At 40.3% G+C, this 12,899-nt stretch overlaps 1 protein-coding gene across 4 annotated transcripts in view; it reads left to right on the forward strand.

Moving 5' to 3' along the window:
* The window catches only part of cdh24b (cadherin 24, type 2b), a 170,674-nt gene that overhangs the window by 140,146 nt on the left and 17,629 nt on the right, over positions 1–12,899 (forward strand). For all 4 annotated transcript variants that reach the window (XM_085142077.1, XM_085142076.1, XM_085142079.1 and 1 more), the window contains 3 exons: positions 4,777–5,033; positions 6,028–6,164; positions 12,316–12,437. In XM_085142077.1, the coding sequence (XP_084998203.1) occupies positions 4,777–5,033; positions 6,028–6,164; positions 12,316–12,437 (516 nt within the window). The remainder of the gene's footprint in view (positions 1–4,776; positions 5,034–6,027; positions 6,165–12,315; positions 12,438–12,899) is intronic.

A 12,899-nucleotide genomic window follows, 5' to 3' on the forward strand; every position in this document is an offset into this window, starting at 1 on the left:
TAATAGAGAAACAATTAAATGAAAGAAAGAGTATTACTGTATTATCTGCTATAGAAATTATTATTTTTTACATTGCACTTTTTTCTCTAATATTAGGATATATCAGGGATTTAACCTCTAATGAGACCACAAATATGAGTTTGACATCCCCGCTTTAAATGTTGACACCTTTAAGGAAGAAAGTATTCATAACAGTGGTTTAGCACCTCATCATAACAAGACGATTCCTGGTCCGAACCACCTGAAGGCTGGTACCGTCTGTGTGGGGATGTTCTTCGAGTACTTGCATAGACTTGGTCCCACAGTCTAAAGACATACATATTAGATTACCAGCCAGTAGATGTGAATGTGAGTGTGAATGGTTGTCTGTCTCTCTGTGCTGGCCTTCCAAAAGACTGATGACCGATGGATGAATAGATGGATTGCAATGTGCAAGTAGTATTTTTTCTTTCTCTTCATCAAGTCAGACTTGATTTTCCCTCTGTTGCTGCAGTCTGCCCATAACCTATTGAGAAAATTCACATTGTGTAAAGTCCCACTACCTCATGTAGCATACAGTGAAATTGTTAAATGCAGCAAGATTGGCATAACCGTGAAGTACAAGCTGCAGGGGAATCGTGACAAAATGTGATATCATGTTAGCGGTTCAAGAAAGGTAAGAAACTGAATTCAAGCAACACGGACCAGAATATGAAGATTAAGACCTGGTTCAGCCTTAGATGTACAGTATTTTACTTTTACATTAAGATCACTAAAACAACAGTATAATGGCAACCAAACGGCTGACAGCATTATGCTGTAATGCTCATATTCTATCCAGCACTGCACTATAAGATTTTTTTTGCCGTGAGAAACTGCTCTAGATTGCAGTAGGTCCACTGTATAATCACAGTTTCATGCTAGCTAATCTGGCTGACAGTACTTTGCTGTAATTTTACAGGGAGATTTGTTACAGTGTATCACTCAGCCCCATCTCTTATTCTTTTGGTCTCCACTACCTCTGCAACAGCCTTCTTAAATTAATGTTAAGCTAAGAGTTCAAGCTGCTCTAAATCACAGTCTCAGCCTTCAGTGAAGGTGATGAGCCAAGGGCAAATGAAGTCAGCGTTACTGCTTTCTTATTCGGCGCGTAAGGAAGACGCCTGGGGTTTGTGCAAGTGACATGCAATCAGTTGGTGGCTACGCTGCTTATGTAGCTAATGTCAGCAATCCACAGCAAAAATGCTCTGTCAAATTTCAGGAAAACTAATTTAAATATGAGCTTTCTTTGGCTTGAAATAGACCAGAATTTGAACCTTTGTTCCTTGTGAGAGGACATTTGCAACAACTGCATGTGGAACCTCACAGGTCCTCCAACATGACATGTGTATGTATGTGTACAAGTGTCTTACAAGTAAATGTGAATACATGAGTGAGGATTTTTTTTTATGATATCAAAAAGTAAAAAGGTAGACGAACAGTGGGGTCGCTGTGTCCTTACTGTAAGGGTGTAGGAAGGAGAAGGATGAGTGTGTGTTGTGGTTTGTCAGAGCCGGTGCCCTGTCGCGCGCACACCAGGGAGGGAAAAAAGATAGGTGTGGGCGGGTAAGTCGGGGACTAGGTGATGGAGTGTGTGAGGCAGCAGAGGAGGGGGAGCGGAGTGATGGAGTGCTGGGTGGAGGGAGGGCGGAGGGTGATGAGTGTGTGCTCACAGTGTAAGTGACACCTCTCCTCCTCAGACAGATTGTCTCTCTCTCCCTGTAATGGGGACCCCGTTAGAGAACCTTTTCCCTCCATCTACCCCCCTTCTGCACACACACTTTGTCACCATTCCCATGTCTCTCTCTCTCACACACTCTGTAACAATTTTTCTTCTGTATTTATTTTCTTCTATCTGCCCAGATATGTCCACAAATTGGCTACATTTCTGTGCATTTCAATTCGCCCCTTTCTCTGCATAATTTTTAATCAATCTGCACCTCATTCTGAGACCGCTGATTGTCAAGCAGTTTACGCTGGTTTACAGCTCAGAGAGCGAGAAGAAAAGCGAAGGAAAAATAGCAAAAGAGAGATCAGAAAGGAAGGAGAGGGAGGCTATCAATATTCCCACTGCCGGTGGGATCCTCACAATGATTTTCTTCTCAGCTCCTGTTTGAATCTGACAGCGAAAATTCTGCATAGCTAGAGCCCATTTATCCCCTGTCCAACATAGTTCCCTGTGCCAATCACACTGAGATGAATTATATGCGTACTTGCTTTTAAGGACACTCAGATACTCACAGAGGATCTGAGGATACACAGGCTCAAAGAGCCACTTGTACTTCCACGCACAAGTCCACACACACACACCTGCCATTACCTCAAACAGGTATTTTGAACCAGACCCAAACGTGTTCGTTTTCTGAAACTTAATCAACAGCAGGTGTATGTCAGGGTGCGTGTGTGAGACAGTGGATGTATGTTATTGCTTGTGTGTGCCCGTGCCCTCACTAACAATCATCTCAGCAAACCAGATCAGAGGCTATCTCTTCGCTTCAGAGGCGCCGCGCTGGCGGGAGAGCGGCGCACAATCACAAAGACACCTCAGACAAATAGGCTTCATAACTTGCCTGTAACAAACAATCACTGGGGCCTGAGCCCCTATCCCAAATGAAATCTCTCGCACCTGTGTAGATGCAAGGATACAAAGGAATTTTTAATGCTCCTCCGAGTCAGGTACGAGTCTCCATGGTGATAGCAGAGTCGCTATGGTGATAAAGAGATGGCGTTCAAAACAATGGAAGCATTTTTATGAAATATGTGAGGGAGGCGGGTCTTATCATGAAAATATATTCTTTATAGAGCCATACAGCCCAAACCATTTGTACTCCTAATGAACATATGCACACAAAAGCAAGTTTCATACACTTTACAGGATCTGAAACTATGCCAACCAGCATGTTTGAAACATTGTAACACAATATACAACCTGCCAGGTACCCACCAACACACTTCCCACTGCTTTTGCTAACACTGCAGTACTATATGAGCTAGATAAAATGGTCATAGCAACTACTCAGTGTAGCACGAGTCTGCATGCACATAGCAACACTACACTGTAACAAATGTACTTTTTAAAATAGAATAAATGAAGACAATTTTACAGTGTGCCCACTGTAATTATTCTCGACATCTTTAAGAGTTCTAAAGAAATGTCTGTCCTCCTCCAGAAAAACTTATGTACGCAAACACGCGTTGCAACTTCTTATCTTTTTTATTTTGACAGCGAATGCGCACCTGCGGACCACTTATGTGCACCCCTGGTTATTATTTAGCTCGTCATGTTGCAGCCACAGAAATAATTTTGTCCATGAAACCATAAAGCTGCACTTTCTTTTTGCCTTATATCCTGCTGCTTGTACACAGGCACTCACATAACGCTCAGCGATTCTCTGCGCGATCAACCTCTCACATGTTTAAGCTTGCTGCGGGAGATTTCACTTGTCATGTTTGCATAGTAAGCTAACGATTGATAAGATGATGTCAGAGGAATTGGTGCGCAAATTATCGTCACTCACCAATCAGTGCTGTCGCTCTCTATACACCGATCGCGCAATTGCAAAGTGAAAGCAAAAAACAAGCGCAAATTCAAACGCGATTTCAATATGTCACATATTGGACAGTGGCTCACCGATGGCAATGACATAATTACCCAGCTACATTTCCGAAAGAATGCAAAAGCATTGACATATATTTTTCCTTCCTATGATAGGTCGACGGGCAGGGCAGAGATAGATTTTGGTAGCCCGACTGGAAAAATCGCTAGCCCCGGGACGTCGGGCTAGCGATTTTGCAAGCCCTGTGTACAGAATTGAAGATTTATTGTATAATAGTTGTTCCATTGCTATCACACTTGTTAACATAGTTTGGCTTATACAACTATTTAAAGTTACCTAAAACCTTGGAAGCAGACCATTTACATTTCTGTGAGTCCCAAGTAAAATTGCTGGATTAAACCAAAAGGGCTTCAGTTTGCTGTTAATACTGATTTTTTTCCTTAAAGTAGGGTAAAGTATTTAGCTTTATTCACCAAAAAAACACTACATTGCAATACAAAATATTCTGTATTTTTGCTTTTAAGTCTCACCAACACAGTATTCAAACTCTACAGATATACATCATCCATTCTTAGCATGTCAACATTATCCAAACATCAACTCCAGAAATGTCAAACCAACATCCAAACAAGTAGTTACCTCGGTGTTGAAGCTCTGAAGAAGCCTTTCAACTTTTTTTGAGCATCCGGAGTCTCATTGGCAATGCTGTAACATCAACGCCTCATGAATGTCTTTTCCAACTTCACACAAAACCCACCATCTAAGCATCCACCCACAACATCCTTCAAAGTATCGCTTCAAAAAATCCAAACGTCACAACATGTAAGGTAACCAGAATATTATTCACTCTAAATTATTCTTAGATGCTTTAGGATGTGACCGTTCTCTAGCCTGCGCGAGCTCTTATCTGTTGGAAGAATTCATTATTTTCCATCTCTCGGCTTTAGATATGTAATTTAGCAGTCATTTGTGGAAAATTTAGTGTGAGAAATAGACCAAATGAAGGCACGTTAAAAAAAAAAAGGCTTTTGGATCTGATGTTTGTAACAGTGACATTTGCATAATTTCGCGCTTTTAAAAAATGTCTCTGTTGCTCATTTCAAAATATGTAAATGCATAAACCCTAGATGATTATACTACTCAAAAAAAACTTTCATTTTACACAACTGTAAAGCTTACCTCGTTCTTCTCTCCTCCACAGGCCGTAGACTATGAGAGTCGGAGCTCCTATTCCTTCTCTGTTGAGGTCCTTAACCCGATAGTGGACCCCCGCTTCCTACGTCGAGGCCCCTTTAAAGATCGGGCTTCAATCCGAGTTGCAGTCCTGGATGCGGACGAGCCACCGAGGTTCTCTCGGGCCAGATATCACATGGATGTTTCAGAGAACTGCCCGCCGGCCTGCACAGTGGGCCGAGTCAGTGCAGTAGACCCCGATACTGGTCTGACCAATAACATCAGGTAGAGTACAAAGCCTCTGCATTTCAGCAGGGCATGCAGTCTTCCTATACATTTAGGTTGGAACTTTTCACTGTTGAGATAGCGAACAGCCTACCTGGGCTCCTTTTAAACAGGTTATTTTTTTAAAAAAAGCTAGTCTTTCCAGTTTTCATGCTGAGATAGTAGCTATAACTTAATCTTTGGTGTAAAACATGACACTGCTATCAGTTTTATCATCTGCCACCCAGGAAGAAAGCAAATAAGCCCATTTCTCAAAATGTTCCTCTCAGTATTTGCTGTTTATGAACTCATAACAAAACAGCTTTACAGGAGTTTTATTGCTGAAAGACAAATCAAGCATTTAATGGCGCTGGGACTTATATATATCTTCATTTGTTTTACTGTTATAGAGGATATCATTTGTTTTTTGTCCAGCCACAAGCAAGGGATAGTCAGGCTTTTTGAATTAAATTCAAACCAGGCTCTTCAGCTAAAAGAAACAAGACACAACAATAAGAGCTAACCAAATAAAAATAAGCCAACCAAATGCCCACACAGTGTTCCCACGAGCCAGACAGAAACCACAGACGCTTGCAGCTTCCAGTGCTTCGCTTGTGTTTGCGGTGGGTTTTGTCTCAAATAGTATGAGGAGGGAAGCAAGCGATTTGTCTGTAAAAACCACAGAAAACCGTGTCCCAATTAAAAGCAGAAGTGCTAAAAGCGAGTATGTGGGGAGGAATGATAGCTGGTATATTCATGGAGATATTTAGATAATCGGTAGCACTTCAAAACAACTCCTATCAGCTGTGATAATCTCTCTATATTAATTCTTTGGCCATTTGAATGCCGACTTCCTTATCGCTCCCTCACACACTTGCCCTGTCTGCTTCTTTCGCTCCGCACCCCACTGCCTTCCCCGCATGCATCTTCCTTTCACTCATTCTTTCGATATTTCTCCCTGCCCTCTCCTCATTTCACCTGCCTATATCCTCAAACCCAACTTTCTCTTCTTCAGGTTCTCCATTGATCCTCAGTCAGACCCAGAGGCTCTGTTTCGTATCACACCAGAGACCGGTCTCATCACCACAGCGATGGAGCTGGACCGGGAGCGTGAGCACTGGCACAACATTACAGTCATCGCCACCCAGCGAGGTCAGAGGTCACTCTTCTTACCACACTTAATCCGGAGACATCGTTAGAACTCGTTCATTGGATTATTTATTTTATTAGAGCTAACCCTTGACAACGAAGCTAGCATTTTCCCCACCTCTGACACCTTAACCACTGATGAGTAAGAGGTTTAAGAGACTAGAAATTGTGTTTTTTACGCTATCTGAAAGGCACAGTATCCACTGTATGATGCAGTTTACTAAGCGGCTTAGCTCTCAAGTCATCAAACCATGAGAGAAATGCTGTTTGGCGCCATGAACAGTTTGTTACAGCGCGTCAGAGAATCAATTGATCCGTATTGTGTGAGTTATCTGATGCCGCAATAGAGCTGTTCTCGTAAGGATTCAACTGGAAACACTGAATTAAAGCAACAAATCGAACTCAGGCCTTGATTTGCAGACAGAACATGATAGCACAGGGGATGGATAAACATCTTTCTGTTTCCAAGTATGTAGGATGTCAAGCAACAAGACAGTTAAGTTCAAGTTATACATGTTCCCTCAGGAAAAAAATGATAAATAGAAAATGCCTGGGCAAGATCATCAGTAGGTTCCACTAGTAGCTGCTCTCAAGCTTTCAGTCATGATTAAGGTTATCTAACTGTCTCTTGTCATTTGTGCAATTTAATTAATAATGAATTTTGATTTAATGAGTATATATTAAATGTGGTGTTGATTCTTTCATAAATGTATTCACATTGGCAGAAGTAAAGCCAATTATAGTCCAGTAGGCCCAATTACAGCTCAGCCCCTACATCCTCTAATAACACACTTTAAGTCTCGTTGCTTGCTCACGTGGGGGCTTGGCAACAATAACAGATGTTCCAGAACAACTAGCTTAAAATTGCTGGCAGATATAAATGTGTTAAAGATACGTGTTCATCCATCAGGTAGCAGGATACCAGCCACTTCAGTAGGTACACCAGCTCCAACACTTATTAATCACCCAATCATATGACAGCAGTGCATTCAGACATGGAGATATCAAGAAAACCTGCTGAAATTCAAACTGAGACACTGGCAAGAAAAAGGTGGTTTAAGTAAATTTGAATGTGACATGGTTGTTGGTGGCAGGCAGGCTAGACTGAGCTTTTCAGAAACTCAGATTTTGCCATACAACCTTCTCTAGTGAGAAGAGCTTTATTAGAAGAAGAGAAAATATCTAGTGAGCAGCAGTTTTCGAGGAGAATATGCCTTGTTGACATCAGAGGCGAGAGGAGAATGGCAGACTTTGGTTGTAACCACTCACTACGACCAAAGTACACAGAAGAACATTTCTGAATGCATAACAGGTCAAACCTTGAAGCAGATGGGCTTCAGCAGCAGACAATCACACCGGTCTCCATTCCTGTCAGCAAAGAACAGGAAACTATGGCTGCAATTCACACAGGCTCAACAAATCCATCCTACCTTTTATCAACTGTAAGCAGGTGTGGAGGTTATTTTCTTTACACTCTACGCTTCAGATCACTCAACTGAGCATCGTTTAAATGCCACAGCTAACTGAGTATTGTTACTGACCTCTCCATCCCTTTATGGAGGGAGACTCAAACATACTCAAACAGGAGTAAATAGGAATGCATTAGCTGGTTTCTATTGTGGATGTATTAATATACATGCAGTATAGTATTTATCACTGTGTGTATGTGGAACGGAACATATCATCCAGTTCCAAACTTGCGGTTAATTTATTATTATTATTATTTTAGTACAAGGATACATCGTTAAAGAATGTTATTTTTTCATTCGATTTCTTGACAAGAAAAATAGTAAATAACACCATATTAGCTTTTCTTAAAATGCCCTTCAGCCAGGTTAGTTAATGGATGGCACAGCCTTCGCAGCTTATTTAAATGTAAATAATTTATTTTTGAGCTTACTTAAGCTTTCAGCTTCACAAACTATGACCCTGAGAAATATGTCTATTAGAAGCACCAAATGAAGTAGTGTTGTGACATTTTCTGATTTTAATGTATATGACAAACTCTACAATAAAGTTATTTTATTGTAACCCAAATATTAGGGGTGCAACAATACTCGTATCGATATTGAACCGTTTGATACAGTGCTTTCGGTTCGGTACGCATATGTATTGAACAATACAAAATTTTTAATTTATTTTATCAACTTTCCTTCTGATGCTGTCTGTGTTGAGCGCTCAGTGGATCTGCGCTCGACAGTGCAGCCTAGGCGGAGTAGTCGAACGCAGATTCACTGAGCGCAGGGCAAGCTAGCGAGACAGAAGTTAAGCTCTCCTTGCAACATGGCAAATTGAACCTCCCCCACCCTCATTCAGATCTGGCGTTTGGAACTATTTTGGTTTTCATGTGACTTATGACCCTGAAGGTAAGCACATCATGGAAAGTAAAACAGTATGTCAGATGTTCCACGCAATGCTCAATTACATTGTTGGGAACTAGTGCGTTAGCGCAGTTAGCTCGTTAATTGTGGCGTTAATGTCATTTCAACGAGATTAACGCTGACAGCACTAGTGGGAACACAACGAATATGACTGCACATGTACTCCGACAGCATCCTAGTGTGAAGACAAGTGGAAGCAGACAAAAACAACAAGCACACATGCTACAAACTTTACCCGAGTCATTTAGACAGCCGTTAGCACATGATTCTCCTTATGGGGACCTGATATGTTTAATATGCTGCTGAGAGTATACCCCAGAAGAAGCGTATAGTATAGCTTTTATTTTGGAAAGAGCCATTTCTCTGTAATAAACTCTCTTTTCCAAAGATGAGTGATTCCTCAATCAGATATATTTTTTTTTTATTACTTTTTTGTTTCAGCAACATTAAATTTAAAAACTGTACTTTTGAGTTAAAATATATATTTATAATTTTAATAAATGACAAATTAAAAAGGCATGAACATTTTTTTGTATCGAAAAAATATCGAACCGTGACACCAAAGTATCGAACCGAACCATGAATTTTGTGTATCATTGCACCCCTACCAAATATTTATCAGTTTTAAATGAATCCAGACATTAACCTTAAACATAATATTGATGAGTAGAATGAATTTCCATTTGAGGGTATAATTCAATAAACTTTGTAACACATTATTGTAACTGGAACATTTTACAGTAAATTTGGCTTGTCAAATCATATAATCACATTGATACTGTAATCATCACAATACATTTAATAATCTAGAATAAATTAAATCATATTGTTGTGAAATGAAAACAATATGATGCTTTTATAAAGTGTTATAGATGCATAAATGTTTAAAAAAGGGTAATTTTAGTTAGTGTTCAGCTGTTAGGCAACATGATAACATAATAAATGATATAGAGAAAAAACCTTTAAGGGTTTAAGTTGTATCTGTATGCCAAGTTTGGTTGTTCAACTTCTGTTCACATTTACAGACAAACCAAGACATTGAGATTTTGTGTATTATAGTAAAATTCTACTTTTAATTAAGTATTGTAATATAGCTACTAGGGATGCACCGATACCGATACTGGTATCGGGTATCGGGGCCGATACTGTAAAATGTGTGTGTGCTCATACTCGTAAAAGTTAACCGATACCATGAACCGATACTAACTTATTTCATTAATCAGAGGGTGGCTTGTCATTTTTGTTGTCGTTTTTTAGATTGGCCACTAGGGGGACATCCCGCGCTAAACAGGCACAGGGTTAGACGAGTCAGACTGGCAGCTCCAGATAAAAAAAGAGAAACTGGAGGCTGCTGTAGCTAGGCTAAACAAAATGTCAGCAGTGTGGACCGGAACAGCCAACTTTAACTCAGGTTTTGGAAAAGCGATGAAAAATGTCAAGAGAAAATCCACAAGCAGTTAAAATAACAGAGGCTCTGACTCATTTTATCGCTCTGGATCACCAGCCAATGCCAGTCGTGGAAAACAGGATTCTTCTCAGCATACTCGAGCTGCCATATGAAATTTCCAGCCGCCCACACATCAGGGAGGTAATGGTGCCAAAACTTTCTAAAGAGGTAAAGGCAAGCAGTGTGTGCGCAATGTCAGTCCTCGGTTTAACGGCACAGTGGACTGATGATCCATGGGCAGATGGGGAGTTCGTTAGTCAATGCCAAATACTTTCATTATTTTGTTTGTTTGTTTACAATATGGACACTCTGCAACAATTTAAAAGTTTATTTTATTCTCAAACCTAATTTGTATTTATTTTATTCCAAACAGAAGTGTTTATTTATTATTCTGAAAACTCGAGACAGTGCCAATAGTTCAGTGATATTTTGTTAAATTACAATGTGGAGACTGCAATAATTTAACAAAAGTGCTTATTTTTCACTTGAAATTTTTTTGTGGTCATTTTTATTAAGATATTATTTATTATCGGCAGAGAATAAAATAAAACCTGTCTTCCAATTCATTGCATTTGTGTGTGTGTGGTAGAAGTATCGGTTTTTGTACTCTGTATCGGCAAGTACTCAGATCCAAGTATCGGTATCGGTTTGAAAAAATTGGTATCGTTGCATCCCTAAGAGCTACCTAATTTAAACAAATTCACTCATTTTTTTCATCTATTAATCTATAAATGCATTTTTTATCTATTAATTACTGTAGAGAGGGTGACTTCATACTTCTTTAACTCAGAGTATCACTCTGAACACATATCTTTATTTACGCAGCCCATTGCACTCTTGGTGTCACAGCTCAAAAAGAGCAAGCTGAGCACAATATTGCATGTTGTGGGGATGCACTTGCGAAGATAAAAAAAACACAACATCTCGTGTTTTGGACAAACCAAATGCATTAAGGACTGGATAATTTAATGTAATTATGCAAACATTTCTTTCTTTTCTTCAATGTCACTGATTTGACTTTTTCTCTCTCTGCATTTATGTATTTTTAGAAGTCAGTGACAACCTGTTTTCTTGTTCAGTTTGCTGGACGGACGTATTAAAATTAATACCAGCATCCTGTTGAAGCCTGGCTTTGCTCCAGTAGCTGTGTCTGGCAGATGACAAGTCATAAAAGCACTCAAAAATAATCCAACTGGTTTGTTTATGAGTAGAAGTATTGTTGGAGAATTCCATCCAATGTCTGCTGTGCTCAAGGAAAAGGAAGTTGTTTTGCTGCCAAGTTTTGTTCTGGACAAAGTTAATCTTTACTTAAAATCTACTCAGGGTTCCTTGTGGCAGCAAGGAGTGTTGGTAGGACTGTGGCGGCAGCACACTGAGTGCCTGTCTTGAATAATGAGCTCTATCTAATAAACAGACTGTTGGAGACTGTGTTGACATAAAGCACAGTAGGAGCCCTGCCATGGCCACAGGCAGGCCAGCTCACCCTGTGGCATTACAGCAAGAGCTCATTTTCAGCTTTTCAGCGATGGGAACCAGTTGCTGTCATCCATGACACAGTGTTACTGCTGTTGGTTTGAAAACATGGTGTGGGAATGTTATGAATGTGAGTGTGTGTGTGGCTCGGTTTACAGAAAGTGTGGTCCAATGTGTTTCACGGTTGCCTGCCTAGATAAAGGATGTGTGCTGGTGAGCCTGGGTTGTGTCATAGCTGCCTAAAATGTAATGATGAGTGTTCAGAATGCTAACTTCATGTGTTTCGAGTGCGGCTTGTGAGAACTTCATGTTCAAGTGTGCGTATAGCCGAGTGAATGGGGTGTAGGGGACCTTATGCCAATCCATTTAAACTGCGCTCTTGTGTAACTGCATGCAGATTCGCTGCCTTCTGCATCCCTCTTCTGCCTTTTCTCTCTCTTTATTGAGAACACACACACACACACACTTTATGCTGCGAGAAATGCTGGCTATGAAAAGAACAGTTTGATGAGGAAAATTTTAACTGATATGGAAGCATCAGTCATACTCCAGCTGGGAGCCTGTGAGCTGTAACACAAGCCAAATGAAACCAAATGCACTGCTGTTTATTTAGCCAATTGTACGCTCAGTAATGTGATGTAATGTGAAGTTTTTGGACAAAGTCTTGAAATACTTGATTATGCCTACGAGGGCGACTGCATGGGCTTAATGGACCGATGACTTGCACCACTGTATTTGTATTGTACTCAGTAGTGTCTTTTGCCGTTTTGACATTGTCTTCATATTATTTAGTTTATACAGCTGTGTGTTTTTGGAGCCTACGTTCTAATATGCTTTTCTCTGGCTCTTTCAGACAATCCCAGCCAAGTCTCCAGAGTTCTAGTTGCAATAGAGACCTTAGATCTGAATGACAATGCACCTGAGCTGGACAGGCAGTACAACACAGCCATGTGTGACTCTTCCTCCATCGGACAGGTCAGTATGTGTTTAAACTACTTGAGGTCTTTATTTCCATTCCATTCCAGTGTATATAAAATGTTCATTTTAAAGAAAACACTTGACTAAAACACATGTTAAGGAAACAAGCCCGGGTTATTCCTGGAACTACATTCTGGCACTACATATTTCTCAGTTTAGGTACTTGGACTGCCAGCAGTGCTAAAGACTGTAATTTTTCAAGAAGATGTGAAAAGACTTTAAGTAATGACTACACAGCAGCAGCAGCAGCAGCTGTGTTGTCTTTGTGTCTACATGTGTGGCGCTCGTGGTTTTCGAGGTGTCAGAGCCCAACACACAATCACTGCAGATGCATGGGTAAAAGCTTACAAATAGAGTGGCAGGGGTATAACGCAATCAGAATGTAAAAGCCAGAGTAGACATCTGGACTGACTGAAATAGAAGCTGTTCCGTCAGACATGCAAAATGCATGAGTGAAAA

The sequence above is a fragment of the Neolamprologus multifasciatus genome, chromosome 18, assembly GCF_963576455.1.
Source record: "Neolamprologus multifasciatus chromosome 18, fNeoMul1.2, whole genome shotgun sequence".
Classification (NCBI taxonomy): Eukaryota; Metazoa; Chordata; class Actinopteri; order Cichliformes; family Cichlidae; genus Neolamprologus; species Neolamprologus multifasciatus.